General features: G+C 33.7%; 1 protein-coding gene across 1 annotated transcript in view; it reads left to right on the plus strand.

Moving 5' to 3' along the window:
* Positions 1 to 699: 699 nt before the first annotated feature.
* LOC124359882 (heparan-sulfate 6-O-sulfotransferase 1) overlaps positions 700 to 17,214 on the plus strand; it is a 53,860-nt gene continuing 37,345 nt past the window's right edge. The window contains exon 1 of the mRNA XM_046812996.1: positions 700 to 1,401. Coding sequence (XP_046668952.1) covers positions 767 to 1,401 — 635 coding nt within the window. The 5' untranslated portion in view covers positions 700 to 766. The remainder of the gene's footprint in view (positions 1,402 to 17,214) is intronic.

The following is a 17,214-nucleotide window of genomic DNA, read 5'->3' on the forward strand; positions in this document are numbered from 1 at the left end:
CATTTTGCATTAACCCCCCCCCCCCATATATAAATGGCGGATTTAAAATATAAATCAAGATGTTAACTTAATTTTGGAAACAAACATAAAATCCAACATGAGCAAGTGTAAACTGGGATTACTTATTGGCATACTCAAAGCTCGATTTGGGAACATCAATGATGGAAATAATAACAGGATGTTTTTTATTAATGTAAACCTTGCATAAAAAATCACAAGTATTGATGTAACTCTGATCTAAAAATTCAAAATAAATACTTCAAAGACAATCTCGTGTAAACATTTCATTGTTACCAACAAGTAGTCAATATATGCAAGAGAAACTGCGAAACTCAATATCACGCTGTACCCTTATTGTCAAATGTCACAAACGTTGTTCACGATTCTTATCCACAGTGCAACTATTATAAAAATGTTTTGGTTCCAATTGGACGGAAGTGACAAAAGAAGACGCTGAATCCTGGAACAGACGCTTTAAAAGCCATGGTATTGTATGGTTAAATAACTCCGTACTTATCTTTAATCTTTCATACTTTGATTCACAAAATCGTTTATTGTGTGGAATAATTTTTTGATAACAATTAATTATGTCGATTTCAAGTAGTGTCTGTGTATAGTATTTTTGTTGTATCGGAGGCAAGATTGAAGAAATAGCTAATTTGAGCAGTTGGCTATCCTGTTCAGTGCATTCTAGCAAAATTCAATGTACTCTTAAAAATGGTTGTTTCAGTTGTAAACAAAATAATTGTTGAGGTTTTTAAAAATAATGGAGAAGAAAAGTGTTGAAGTTCAAGTGTTTGATAGTGACTTTTCTGTGCTTCTTCGTGAATCTTTAACATATGAAATTAAAATGGAATCTCGTTCTAAGAGCAGACTGCGTAATTTTGTTATGATATGCATAATGTTAGCTTTAAGTGGTATTGTTTATTTTGGGTATTTTTGTTCAGATCAAGTATGTGCTTTAACAACTCAAAAAAGTTCTTGGTCTGACTGGACGTTAAAATTTCCGATTCAAGATAATTTGGGCAAACCATTAGCCTTACATTCTAGTCCTATTAATTCCAAGTCTTCTAATCCAGGCCTTAGTTATGATGATGTCTTGAATGAAAATTTTCAGTTTGACATGAATGCTCATGATGTTATGGTGTTTTTACATATTCAAAAGACAGGAGGGACTTCTTTCGGTAGGCATTTAGTTCAGGATCTAGATTTACAAAGACCTTGTACTTGTCAACGGAAGAGGAAACGATGTTATTGCTTCCGACCAAATCGGAATGAAAACTGGCTTTTTAGCCGGTACTCAACAGGTTGGAAATGTGGATTGCATGCGGATTGGACCGAACTTACAAGTTGTGTAGACTCAGAACTGGATAAGAATGAAGGAGATGCTGTAAAAAGGAGGTAGGTTAAAGTCTCATTTTTAATTTCGCAAACATGAACTTAACGGCCTGAGTATAAGAAAATTTGTCAAATGCTTTGTTTAAGTAAAATAGGCTAGAATCTGTAAATAGTTTGTCTTAAAACCTTTTAAAATTGTATCAATAATAATTTCCATAGCCATTGCAATGGAAAGTTTTGCCTAAACACATATTGGTAATTGTATAGTTTGTGCGATTTATAAATTAATTATACAATTGAGACAAAAACCAAGATTTAATTATTTGACTAAATCGCATGTTTGCAATCGGTCGGTAGGCTAATTCTCAGATTTCTGTTAGTCTTTTTTAAAACTTGGACGACTTTAGCTGATTAGAGGCAATCTGGAAACTGACCTATAACCAGGGTTAAATTTATCAATTAAGTAAAAGGTACCACTATGTATTTTACTTAGCCAAGCTGTTTTCCCAGTTTTGCAAGCTAGGCTATTTTTCAAAAATCTGAAAAAATTATTTTGTACTGCAAACTTATCTAACTGTATTTGGTATCTTTTTGTTCACAATAAACAGTGTAATACAGTAATAATAAGTAACTAGAGTAAATATTTTCATATGAATTTTGTATGGTGAGTGGGGAAAAAAGGGGGAGGAGGAAGTGTGTCTGGAAAATAGTTTTCAGTATATAAATTTTAAAATAGCCTATTAGTCTAAAGGCACAAATTTAGTCTAGTTTCAGAAAATGCAGTGCAAAAACTGAAAGCAGTAAGTACAATAAACGTGATTTTTTGAAAAAAAAAAAAAAAACACTGAAATTTGTTAAAATGGTAATAAATTGATAAAAAGAGTAAAATTAGCTATATTTGGTATCATTTTACTAAACATAAATTAAAGAACACTATAATAATAAATAATTTGAGAAAACCTGGTTTTTATCTTTTATGGTTAGTAGAAATCAACATTTTTATAATACTTTTCAATAAAAGGGATACTTACCTGATAAAAACAGTCGTTGCAATATTTTTGGGTTTTGTAAAGTCTTAAGATAACCTAAAGGTCACAAATTTTGTCAAAGACAAAAACAACAACGTCATTCTTAAATTAATCTGCTGTCATAAAACAATAAAAAAAAAACAAGTGCTTAGTTCAGCAACTCGTTACCTTCCCAGTAGTGTATGAGTTGCATTGGTATTCGATTGTTTACGTACGATAACAAATGAGATGAAGTGGGCGGTCCAAATCAACGGATATCCATTGATTGGTGTTTAAGGGACATAAATAAAGATATCTGTTGAATAGTGGTCAGAGAGTTAAGCTATTAATAGTAAATTTGGACCATCTTGACATCAATAACATTCCACTTAAAATTCAAAGCCGTTTTGTCAGAGAAAAACAAAAAAATCCTTGTAATTTATATAAGTACAATGTGTTTTTTATTTTGTGGTACATTCAAAAAGTAACGGTTTAATTCATCTGGGGCGAGAGGTAGCTTAAATTTCTTAAGGTATCAGAGTTATTAATCCTAGATTAATTCCTCACAATCCTCCTTGCTATTTTAAATTTATTTTTAGCGTTGGATATAAGAGAATCATTTCCCGAAAATTGTTGTATCTGAAATGGTCTTCCTGCAAAATTTCCTAAATCTCATATCTGTCCTTATCATCTATATAATTACCATATCTTCCACTTTTCATAGAAAATAAACAATAATTCATATACTACATTTACATTACTAATAATGTACAAGGAAGTCCAGTGTTTCTCATATTTTAAACTTTCATTAAGACTAGACAACCGTTCTCTTGAAAGAAGTTTTTTTTGTAATTACAATGTTTTGGCAGTATAATAATAATAATAATAATAATTTGTATTCCCCAAAAAATATTTTTATAATTTTTGTACAATACATACAATAAATAATTTTAAAAACATACTATACTAAACATTTGTAAGTATAGCTATAAATGTAATCAAGAACACACACATGCACCCAATTAAAATATTTACACTTGCAATAAATAAATGAAAACTAAATACTAAATAAAATAAAACAAAATAAATTATAAAATACTTGATGGGTACATAAGGTTAATCGACACAATACACAAAACATAAGGGTACTGAGTATGTTTTGATATAACAATAACTATATCAAAGATTGTAGAAAAAGTTATTAAAATACTAATGGAAAAGTTCTCCAAGGTAAAAGCCTGTTTGGAGATACTTAAAATTATTAAGATATAATTAAAAGCTTTATTTCCTATTCCAAAATATTACAAATTTTGTTATTTATATACTGCAAAATATGATGATGAATCAGTCAATCATTTTTGTACCAATTATGTACTCATTTCAATTTGTTTATTGCCGTTAAATAACATATGTTACAATAGTCTTTGTCACATTTAAGTCAATTAAATGGCAGCACAATGATATAAATAAAATAGTAGACATTTGATGTAAGATAATCTGTTGTTTACCAAATATGTTTTAATCTAAATATAACAATTAACAAAATATAACTATGAACAAATATAACAATTAAAAAACATAACAATTAATAAAATTAACAATCAATAAATACAACAAATAGTAAAAAATTACAAAATATAAGAATAAACTATATGATATATAAATATTATACCTAAAATATTATGTCATCTAATGGAACATTGTAGAATTTGTCTAAACTATAAAAAGCTTTTTTTAATAACCATTTCTTAAGAACTAATTTAAAACTATTTACAGACAAAGACTTTACATTTAGATGTAATTTGTTGAAAAGCTTTATGCCAATATGTATGTAATTATTTTTTGTCTTACTTAGACGTACAAATTGTTCATCAATAAGGTTTTTATTTCTGGTGTTATATACATGTTTACTGCTTCTTGAATTAAATTCTGCATAATGGTCTTTAACCCTAGAACTGTTAATCGACATAATTATGTCGGTTAATGCCGCTTTTGTGGTGTTAGCCATCAAAATTTTGTCGATCAAACATTCCCTCGTATAATTACTTTTTATAATATACTCCGGTAACGTATCGATATAATTCATGCACCATTGGATTCGGGAAGAAAAATGCTAAGGAACAGATGAGTTTTATTCCTCTTTGTATTATGGTTATGACGTAGCAAGCTTGTTATTTTGAACGTAAAAGAAAACGCGACGCCGTTTGTTGTGACCGCCATATTGCCGCTGCCGTTCTGTATCACTTTCGTGCCGAGCTGTGGATATTTGTAAGTTTTAATAGTTTTACGCGTGTTTTAGTGTCGTATTTAATGTGTAGTGTGTTGTTTGATGTCGTAGTAGTGTAAACATATATATTTTAGAATAAATCAATTTCTATTTACTGAAATATGTTTGAGAAATTACCGGCTTTGTGTAGGCTATGGCAAAATGATTTGGCTAAAATTCATTTCACATAGTTTGTTATTGTTTTCACTTACTAAACGTTATTTATAGCACTCTTTTAGCTCTGAAGTAACTATTTATTTTTGGTAAATAGATAGTTTTCACAATAATATATATATATTGCCTGTAATTTCTTTGGTTATATATAATAACTGTTTGGGTTATTCTATATTTTTTCAATATCTTTAGTTATATTTATAGTTTTCTAACTACATAATATTTCCTATTACTTATAAACCATAAATTTATAAATTTTGATATAGTACAAGCTTTAGAAACTATTTTATATTTTGCTGAATGAAATTTTTCGCAAAATTTTTGAATAATGGCAAAATTTAACTTTTTTACTTTTCAAAAAATAATTTATGGTAATTATTTCATTACTACTGTATATTCTATTTTATTCTAAGTAATAAAATATGCAAAATAACATGTATTCATAGATAAATGTATTAGCAAAACTTGTTTTACCAAAGTCTTACGTGTACACCCGATTTTCAGAATTTATACGCATCGCTGCTTTTTGTTCTATAGCTTTATGATGCTTTCATAAATGTGTATAATGTTTATGTTTTTCTGAAACTAGATAAAATTTGACACAGAATGGCTATCTCACTTATAAATATTTCTCACTATAACTTCATTTGCTAGGTATGGTCCCCCCCAAATTTAAGAAATATTTTTCGTAAATTTTATATTTGATTAAAAAAAGTGTTTATTAGAAAATTTTTGATGGTTAATTTTACAATATAGTGCAATTCTACGTTTAATTCTGAACACAAAAATATATACTCTTATTTATATTGCTTTTATTTTATATTTTTAATAATTTTTTTAAAAAAACCTTGCGCGAAGCTCCAAAACAGCCCGACACTACAGAATGAAATGACCGCCAGTTCTAGGGTTAACATACATAGGCTAATTGACTGAAACATGAACACACAGGGTAACGTTATAATACTCAGATCAATAAAATGAGTGGGAGGTCTACATGATTCAGTGTCCTCAATTCCCACTATACATCTAATATAATACAATCTTTATTTACAAATTCCTTGGAGAATTGTAAGGGCGTCAAAATATCTTTTACAGTGCTTAATATATATAAAAGTTTTAGTTGAGTTCAAAGAATTCCTCCAATGAGTAGAATGGGTGATCTTCAAGCCATTTTCTTAGCATGTGCTGGAAGTTCTTGCCTTGAAGTTTCCTTATCTCCGGTGGTAGGTGGTTGTGCAGTTTTCTTTCAATGTAGGTTGGTTTTCTCTCGTACAGTGACATGTTGTGGGTCGGTAGGTGATATAGTTCAGCACCCCTTGTGTTGTACTGATGGACATCACTGTTTTTTTGAGGGTTTTCATTACAGGTGCTGGAGATCACTGCTTCAATATAGAGATTCACAACAGTCAAGATTTTAAAGGTTTTACATGCTGTTCTGCAGCTGTCATTGTAGTGTAATTCTGCTAGGGCTCTGATGGCTTTCTTCTGGATTTTAAGGACTCTCTCTAAGTTAGTCTTTGAGGTTCCACCCCACACAACTAGACCATAGCGGAGATGGGACTCAAAAACTGCAAAGTACCCAGTCCTGGCAGTGTTTGTATCACAAGAACTTGCAATGCGTTTTACTGCAAAGTAGCCAGTGTTAAGCTTTTTGCATAGGCTGTCCAAGTGAGGCACCCATGTCAGGTTTTTGTCTAGGGTAACACCCAGAAACGTAGTATGATTCTTCATTTCCACATTTGGGATGTGTTCAACTATCTCTGCTTGCCTTCCAAAAGCAACTTGTAGTGTCTTTGTAGTGTTTACTGCCAGATCATTTTTACTACAGTATTCATATGCTTTTTTTACTGAAGTGAGACAAGATGATGTTAGATTTTCTGACTTGGAGTTTTTTAGGACCAGGGTTGTGTCATCCGCGTACATAAGAGTGTGACATTGATTTCCTATGTACTGAGGCATATCGTTTGTGAAAAGGATGAACAAGACTGGGCCGAGAACTGATCCTTGTGGTACTCCTCGGTTGACTGGTAAGGGACCTGACTTGGTTTTTCCTGTTACCCCATTTGTTGTTTGTTTGAGTTCAACTAGCTGACTTCGACCCATGATATAACTTCCGAACCACTTTAAAGCTGTTCCTGTTATTCCAAGAAATTCTAGTTTTTGCAGTATGAGCTCATGCCCCAGGCAAACAAAGGCCTTACTGAAGTCGAGGAATATGTTTGTTGTTAGTTTACCTTCTTCGAGATTGTCAATTGACCAATTCCAAAACTCACTAACTCCACTTTCCTAAATTTTACAAGGATGAGCAAAAAACTATAGTGGTTAAAGTATAACACTCAAAGTAATTATTTTATTGTTATGAATAATAAATCCTACTACTAAATTGTGGTTAAACAGTAAGAAATTTAAATGTATTTCTTTTGTTGAACTAGAAAACAACAGTTAAATATTGGAGTTAGAGAGTTTTGGAAATGGAGATTGGTATTAGACAGTTTTGTTGCAGTACGGTTTTGATTTAGGTAGTTTTGTTGCAAACATTGTGGTTTTAGGGCAACAAGGTTGGGTAAATATTATAAAACTTGTAATAATGAAAAAATATGTATTTTAATTTAAACAATTTTGTATGCAATTAAACTTAAAATACATTTTGTTGTTTTAAATTCATTTTTTACAATGCAAAGTTGCCCTCTAAGATTAAAACTTCATCCTCCATTGGATCTTCATGTTCATTAGGATCATCTTGATTAAGTCCTGGTTTTTCCCCATCATTGGTAGTAAAATAGATCAGCGTAGTACCTAAGAAAACTCCAGTTGATCCCATTGTTCCCCATAATGTTTTCGTAGTAGTGTTTTTACATCCTTAACTTTTGCAGGATTAACCTGAACAGAATTTGGTTTCATCTGGGGGTTTATGTTTCTCAGACTACAGCCTTTCTTGGCTATTCCTCTGGACGCTCCTATATCGTTTTTATAGGCTACTTCACCCCTTACTAATCCATTTCCTTTTTTGCCTCTTGTTAATATGAATCGTTTACAAGTGGAAAACTTAAAGTGCCATTGACCTGGCTTCTTTACTGTTGATCTGCATACTTCCATCCAGTTTTCAACATCAAAGTCCAAAACCTAATCTATTGACCGTTCCACTTTCTCTAAAAATGTCAAAGTATGTGTTTGGATGGGTGATGCTTTCACTTTTCTGACTTTTCTCTCTATTACCCCAAAAACTCTATCGGGTGGGATGTTAAGAATGTCCTGGAACCGGATAGTGAATTACAATTGTCTTAATGTGCTGAGGTGCTTTAGTCAATAACCAGTTTAGTAAAGCTGTAATAAGAATGGTATTTTTTTATTTTGTCCTCCAGCACCATCTGCAAACAATCTAATTGTATGTACATTTTCTGGATAGACTGTTTCTGATAATCGATGGCGAACACAAGAAGCTATTTCGCTTGAACCTTTCGCACCTTCCATTTCAGTCCAAGCATAAATGAAAGTGTTTTCAACTGTCTGCTTTGACAGAGAAGAACCGAGACACATTGTAAAATTATATACATAAAACTGTCGTAAGAAATAAGCAGCTTGATCAGTCAACTTAGGAAAAATTAGATTTTTTTGGCAGTCGAATGAAAACGTGATTGTCCCAGCCTCTTCAGATTGCAATAGCTCAAAAAACATCTTACCTCTTTTTTTGTGAACTTGTAATTCTATTTTCAGTTTCCCCTTTTCTTCAAAATCTACCACAGATAGAATCTTCTCTTTCAGCTTAAGACAATTGAGAACACTGGTCTGTTGCTGGTGACCCAAACCCTACATTATAATTCTCTACAAATATTTTCCTAAAGTACTCATACTTGACTTTAAACTCATTTTCAGTAGTGTTGTTGTACGATTTCCACAGACTAGAGATACTTAAATGACTTGCTAGGTTACTACCGTCTGGATTTCCCTCGGCAATAATGTGACTCTACAGGTTGTAGAGCCTCAATAAAGGTTTTTACTTTGGATAGTTTTTTCCTCAGACTTTTTAGAACGATGGTCTCCACCTCGAAGTTCTTTTGGGCGATTCGCCAGTTTGAAACACAAGACGGCACAATCTTTGTACTCTAAATTTTGAAATATTTAAAATATCTAAAAAAGCCTTTTGGCAAACTTTTACCAATTCACTTCCTCCTTCATTGCGGTATGATGGTATGAAAATATTCAATAGCCATACCTCTTTCAGAAGAATGAGGACCTTGAAGCCGATGTCTTTTTTGGAACTTTTCCTTTGGCGTACCTCAGTATAAATTGATCTTGGTCAATTTTATTGCAAGATTTGTAGAACCCTGATGAAAACGTCTTATGTCCTGCATATTAAGACGGGAACAGTCATAACAGTGCTTGGATCCGTTAGCTCTTTCACGATGTCCACAAGTTGGAATATTTGGGAATCCTTGAGCGGAGTGTCTGAAACAAATCATATTCCGTAAGCTAATTAAATAACCCAGTATTTAAAACAGAAATAAAATACAAGCCGATATCATAAAAAACAATCAATGCTGTGAAAATGTTAGTGTACAGTTAAAGGGTTTTAGTTATGTCATCATTGGATAAACATACAAAATTTAATTATGTTGTCCTGTAAATAAATATAGTTTAGCTTACCTCTTCTTTTGTCCTTGGTTTTCTTCCAGTTATCTACTCTTCTTTTTCTCTTTCTCGTGGAATTGTCAGGCATTGGTTCAACATTACCGCTTTGTAATAAGGTTACCTCTGGATCAGCCATATTGTGTACAAAACAGAAATAACTAATGAAGTAAACAAACAATTTTCCCAAGATGCACTGCTGTACAGTGTAGCCAATATATAAACACAAAATAATAACTATTTTGAAGGAACTGCCCACTTTCTGTTTGAAGAATATGTTGCCAATGACTATCATATGATTAGGAATAGTCAGTTTTGTTGCAGTACTGCCTTGAAGTGTGCTAGTTGAAGCCTGGAGTTAGAGAGTTTTGAAACAGTAATGGAGGAAGATGAATTAGCGAGTTTTATTTCAGTAAAGGGATTGGATTTAGAGAGTTTTGTTGCAGTTGCAGTTTTTTACATTGATATTTCCATAAGAATTAGAGAGTTTTTGGAACAAGATCTTTTTGCTACCTTATAAAACTCCCCAAATACTGCCAAATACTATAAAAACCTCAATTTCAAAAATTTTGGAGTTAGTGAGTTTTGGAATTGGTCGACTCAATATGGTTTCAACCATGTTGATCATTGCAGTAGTTGTTGATTTCCCCCTTAGGAATCCATGCTGTGAAGTTGTGATTAAGTTGTGCTGTGTACAGTACTGTAGGAGTCTTTTTAGGACAATTTTTTCTATAACCTTGGAGAGTGTGGAAATAAGTGATATCGGTCTGTAATTACTAACTTCCTGTTTTGATCCACCTTTAAATTTCGGGTATACTATGGCCAGCTTTAGGTTTGTTGGGAACTCTCCGGCTTTGAATGATCTGTTAGTTATATTTACCAGAGGTTTAATTAATTCATTTGAGCAGAACTTCAGCATTTTAGATGAGAATTCATAAAACCAGCGGAGTTTTTTGTTTTTAATTCCTGAATCGCCTTCTTTTTCCATATAAAAACCTGTTGAGCCCCAGAGGAGTTTCCCCAAAGAGTTGTACCGTTATAGGTGACAGTGAAAAAAAGAGTAATAAGCATTTAAAATTTCCCTACTGGTACATGTTTTTAGTTTCCTTAATAAGAAAAGAACTTTAGCCAATTTTTTACACAATTGATTTGTATGTTCATTCCAACTAAGCTTGCAGTCTAGATTTATTCCTAGAAGTTTAACAGATCTATTCTCAATGGTTTTAAGCCCAAAAGCAATTCTTTCAGTCTTATTTTTATTAAGTAATAATTTATTATTTCAAGCCACTTACTCTTCGAGTAATAGATTAAGGTTTTTTCCTATATTTAACAGTGTTGTGTCATCAGCATATAACACACAATTACTGGATAAGAAACTTGGGAGGTCATTAGTAAAAATAATAAAAAGAAATTATTTTTTTCCTTTATTACATGAACTTCAAGTACAGTAATAATGTCATATAAAATTCAAAGAGAGTACGTCATTGATATATTTTATGTCTTTCAAATGGCCCAAGTACTGAGCCCTGGGGAACCCCGTTTAATACTTTTTGCAGACTTGATTGTTGTTCACCAGTTTTAACCATTTGATATTTATTCATCAAGTATGACCGGGTTCAAGGAGTACCCGGCTGCGGAAAAAACAACTTTCATATTGGGCAATTTTGAATCAGATGACCTAGTCTTGTTTCCTACACGAGAAGGCGCCACCGACTTTCGCTCAAGGCTAAAGGAAAAACATCCTGAAGAACTTGTAAGATTAAAAGATTCCTGCCGCACAATCCATTCCTTTATAATTCTCTCCACACAACATCTCAAAGCAGGTGGAACTTACAGGAGGCTGATTGTTGATGAGGCACTCATGCCACATGTCAGAGAAATATTCTTTGCAGCAGCCTTGGCAAAGGTAAGAGAGATAATCTTGATTGGAGACCAGCACCAAATTCCATTTATAAATAGAAATCCAAAGTGCAATGCAATGTATTATGACATTCTGAACATTGCAAAAACCACAAAAACCCTCAATCACACTTACAGATGTCCTGTCACTGTAGCAAAGCTGCTATCCAATATGTACAAAGGGGGTATGACTTCAAGCAATGCCATCCGTAACGAGCTTAAGAAATTACCTTTTGAAAACATTGCTACCCTTCCTGTGGATAAAGAAAAACATCAAATCTTGGTTTTCAAACAATCAGAAAAGCATGAGCTGAAAAAGTGGGGATATAATTGCTCTACCATCCATGAATTCCAAGGAAAACAAGCCGCCCACATAGCAGTGGTAAGAATGTCAAAAGATGAAGAGGAAATTTACAATTCAAACCCCCACTGTGTTGTGGCCGTAACAAGACACACACAGTCTTATACATATATATCGACATCAAAAGAAGATATGTTGACCAAGTGGATCCAACGCACTGCGCAATATACAAAAGAAGATCTCAGTAAACATTTCTCACAAAATTTCAACAATCAGCCTTTTTTAGAAATTGGCTCAATAAAGAAAGAAAGGGACAAGGCAACAAATTGACAAGTCTTAACCAAAATGTAGCCAGAAAGTCATGAAAAAATATGAACAACTCACAATACTTCACCAAAATATGGACAGGTTTTCAAATAAAATTGAAAGATTAACTCACCTGTTGGAGGACCTTAAACCAGACTTCCTTGTAGTGACTGAACATGGCTTAAAGCAGGCAGAAATTCAGAATACCCATATTCTAGGATACACACTTATTGCAGAATATAGTAGAACCAGCTACCAAAAAGGTGGTGTAGCTATTTATAAAAATGACAATGCTAGGTACACCATTACACCTACAGATATAACAAACCTCAGCATCGAACTACAGTGTGAGCTAATATCTTTGAAAATAAAACAGGGCCAGAAAAACTTACACGTTGTTGGCATCTACAGAACCCAAGGAAACCTGGACTCATCCTTGGATATCATCTCTGAAACCCTAGAAAAAGCACAAACATGGAAAAATCAAGTTATTCTCATAGGCGATATCAATATTGACTGCTTGGAGCCAAACCTTGAAATGACAAAATTAAACGAAGTTCTTCTTAGCCACAATATGACACGCCTCCCCCTGCTTCCTACAAGAATAACACCTACTACAATAAGCTCAATCGACTGTGTCTGCACAAACCTAGGCAATGATGATATCGAGGTTGACATTCTCAATGCCGGACTCTCAGACCACACAGCACAGCTCTGCAAAATAAATACCTCTGCCCCAGAAGCTCAGAATCAAACTTTCTATTCTAGGAAATTCAACCAAAGGAATATTTTGAACTTAAAATCTATCCTTACCCATGAAACCTGGGAAAGTGTCTTCAATGAACATGAACCAGAGGACGCTTATCGTAACTTCAGCAAGATTATTGCAGGAGCTATTAACCAATCCTGCCCAATGGTAAAGTCAAGAAAAAAGACCAGAAAACAGAGTTCTATAGCAAACTACGAAGCTGAGGTACTAAAGCAAGAATTTCTACAGGCTCAGAACAAATACCTACTGAGCGGAACAGCAGAGGACAAAATTACAATGTCAAACAAGAAAAAAGACTACGACCTGAAACTGAAGACTCTAAGACGACAGGCCACAGCAGTCCAAATACAGCAAGCTGATAATAAAACCAAAACAATTTGGAGGGTTATCAACAGAGAAAGAAAGCCAACTCAGGACACAGAAAAATCAATCAAACTAGAAATAAATGGCCTCAAAATCACAATCCTCAAACTGTTGCTAATCATCTCAATGAGTTCTTTGTTAACATAGCTAATGACACCCTTGCACAAAATCCTCAAAACCACAATCAGCCTGCAGAAATCACAGAGGTACACTGTCAGATACCTGAGATGTCTCTTCAGTTAACAAATGAGCAGGAACTGACTCAAGTGATCAACAGCCTAAAGAATAAAACATCTGCTGGAGTAGATGATATATCCGCCAGTCTACTAAAAAAGTGCAAAGAAGAACTTGGTGGACCGTTAACACACATCATCAACCGCTCTTTCCAGGAAGGAGTTTTTCCAAGTGGGCTTAAAATTGCAAAGGTTTACCCAAAATTCAAGAAAGGAAACCATCTGGACCCAAAGAACTACCGCCCAATCTCATTAATTCCCACATTCTCCAAAGTATTCGAAAAAATAGTACTAAAAGGCTTCTTCAACACCTATCACTCAATCAACTGATCACACCACATCAGCATGGATTTGTACAGGGAAAATCAACCACATCTGCCATAATAGCTCTAACTGAATATGTAATAGATAATTTAGAAGAAGGAAACACACCAACTGCAATTCTACTTGATTTCAGCAAAGCATTTGACTGCTTAGATCATACACAATTGTGTAACAAGTTGAGAAAAATTGGGATTAGTGGGAAAACTGCAGATTGGTTCAAGAGCTATTTAACTGGAAGAAGTCAGATGGTTGAACTAAAATACACTGAAAAGGGATCTACACAAACAGTAAGATCAAAGTCATTGCCTGTAGTGAGGGGAGTTCCACAGGGCTCAGTGCTGGGCCCCATCCTTTTCATCCTGTTTACAAATGATCTCCCTCGCTATTTGGAAGACTACAGCAGGACTCTAATGTATGCGGATGACACCGTACTCCTCCTTGGAGAAAAAACCCCTGAAGCCCTTGAAATCAGCTCGTTTGTTTCCATTAACATGGCAATACAATACTGCCAAAACAACAGCCTAGTAGTTAATGAAGAAAAAACACAACAACTGGTCTTTGGCAGGAGAAATGGTGGGGTAAGCAGGATCCCAGACATCGAAAGCCCAGAAGAAACCAAGTATTTAGGTTTAATAATAGACCAGAAACTGACATGGACCCCCCACATTGACAGCCTGTGTAGTAAGCTGAGTAGCAGCATCTACGTGATAAGGAGGATAAAAACCATAAGTGACACCAGCATAGCCAAGATTGCGTACCACTCACTGTTTGAATCACATCTTCGATATGGCCTTGGAAGAACTCGTCAGTAACCAACATGAGACGTGTGCTTATCCACCAGAAAAAACAATAAGAATATTAGCAGATATTGGAAAGAGAGACAGTTGCAGACCAAAATTCCGTGAACTAAAAATCCTAACGATTACAAGTCTGTACATCCTAGCTGTGGCTACTTACGCAAGCAGGCTACAGCTCCAACGAGGTATGGATAGGCACGGCCACAACACCCGACAGGCTATGAATTACACACTTCCAGTCCATCATCTAACTCTTTTTGAAGAAAAGCCTTCCTACATGGGAGCGAAGTTCCTGAACCTGCTACCAGAGACAATAAAAGGCCCCAGCATCAGCAGCACCAGACAACGCTTAACGGCTTGGCTTGTGGAGAGACCATTCTACACAGTTGAGGAGTTCATGAACTGGAGAACAATACCGGTATTCCAGTGAGAGCTACACAACCCTCGTAGTCGTAACCATCACCACCGAAAGCGCCTTAAAGCTCAACAACTATATATGCTTTTATTTAAATCTCTGTAATGTTTTGACGCCTATTCTGTACTCTATGTTCATGAATAAAGTATTCTGATTCTGATTCTGACCTTAATAGATTTAGCTCATTTTGCACAATACCATAAAATTCAAGTTTTGTGATAAGAATATCGTGAGACACAATGTCAAATGCTTTACTTAGGTCCAACAAGGTTGCATGAGTATAATGTTTTTCTGGAAATACATAGGACACTATATTTTCTATAGCATTGATGGTAGAGAGACCTTTCCTAAAACCATATTGACTTAATGATAGAAATCTATTTATTTCAAAGTAATTATTGAGTTGTTCCTTAACCCTTTTACTGCCGACGTCCGACATATCGGACGTCGGCATTTTTGCCGAAAACGCCAACGTCCGATATGTCGGACGTCTGTTTTTTTTTTATCGTTACTGGCTACTGTTATGTTCAAATGCCAAAATATTCGGTATTTTGGTTGTTTAGGAGCAAAGGATAATGAAAGAAGCCATTTGAAGAACTTTGGATTTCTATTTTTGTCGTCTTTGACTAGAATTGACGAACTACCTAGACAGCTGTCAAAACCAGATGATCGGATTATGTTACTGAAATCTTCGTTCATTGTTGTTGTTTACAATGTTATCGAAAGTTTTTTGAAGTGTTACTTTTGTTGATCAAGGATAAAATGAGTAAAAGAGTTACATCTAACTCTCCTGTGAGTGAGGGAACAATAAGTAAGTGCAAGACGAACTAAGTGACGATTTCCTTCAGAATTTGTCAGATTCAGATGCCGAGAACGAATCTGATATTATTGTTAGGGCTATTGATGACAATCAAAGTGATGTGGATGACACTGATGACGATCCTGACTGTATCTTACCATCAGATAATGAGGAGTTATTAGATAGTGAGGGGGATGTGGCACAGATAAGTTTACCTTCAAATTCCACTGGTAGGCCTAGAGGAGGCCTACCAGTTTTGGGAAAATCCTCATAGTGCAGTTATGTTTCAAGGTAGCATCTTCAAATTTGGTATATGTTCTAAGCAATTGCTCTAGTTTATAATGATATCATGCTCATAATTTTAGTATAATTTTAAAAATAAATTATCAGATGCCAAACACAATTTTTATTTTTTTATTTATTTTTTATTTATATAATTTTTAAAAATAAATAATGTGTTTGTTTCAAATTAAAATGTCTTTTTATTATTTAAAAAAACAGCATTTAAATAGGAGTAAATAAAATAAAAATTCATGCAAATCTAATGAAAAATAAAAAAGATACAGCATTTTTTGTAAATGAATGCACAACAGTGATTTTCCTCCTTGGCAATTTTGACTGGTACAATAAAAAAAATGGCCGGCAGTAAAAGGGTTAATTATAGCTTCTACAACTTTTGACATAACTGGGACTAGTGATATTGGACGATAATTACTTTGAGAGTAAATATCTCCTTTCTTAAAAACAGGTATTGTTAATGGTAAGTTTCAGACACTTAGGATAGATACCCTCATAAAACATCCAGTTTAACAAATAGGTCAAAGGACATAGCAAAACACTGTAACATTGCTTTAATACATAATTTAATAAACCATAAAAATCTTCGGACTTTGAACTACTGAGTTTTTTAATACATCTTTAAACATAAATTACAGTTACATCATTCCATTTAAAATTATTTATAATGTTAATATGTGTTGTTTCTAGCATTTTGTCCACATTTACAATATTGGCTGGGTTTCCATTTGGTATAATATCATTACAAATATTTACAAAGTACTTGTTAAAATTTTCAGCTGAGAAAGGGAAACTATGATTTTTTTGCTACTCTCCCTCCCTACTTCTGAATTTATGACCTTCCAAGCAGCCTTACACTTGTTGTCAGAAGTAGTTATAAAATTATCATTGGCTCTCAACTTTGCTATTATTCTACTTTCATACCTATAGATCTTTTTTAACCTAGCGTAAGCTCCTTTGTACACTGCGTTGGTTTTAGATTTGTCACAATAAAGTAAAAGTAAACTGTGGTGTAGTTCAGATTAGATGTAGTTTAGAGCATCAGTTTTGAAATTTAGCATGTTAAAGGGATGCACTAGCATACACTTTAATGTACCTAATAAAACTATTGACATTTTTCACATTATTGGCAATAAGTTTCCTTGTTTCCTACAATTACCAGCAAAATTATTTTAGCCCAGAAAAGGGTACTTGTATACTGGTATGAATAAGAAATTTTGGGGATTCTTTACAATCAATTTGGCTTATACCCTATATTCAATATTATAATCATTCAATATAAAATACATTTCAAGCAACA

This window comes from Homalodisca vitripennis, chromosome 4 (genome assembly GCF_021130785.1).
Source record: "Homalodisca vitripennis isolate AUS2020 chromosome 4, UT_GWSS_2.1, whole genome shotgun sequence".
Taxonomy (NCBI): Eukaryota; Metazoa; Arthropoda; class Insecta; order Hemiptera; family Cicadellidae; genus Homalodisca; species Homalodisca vitripennis.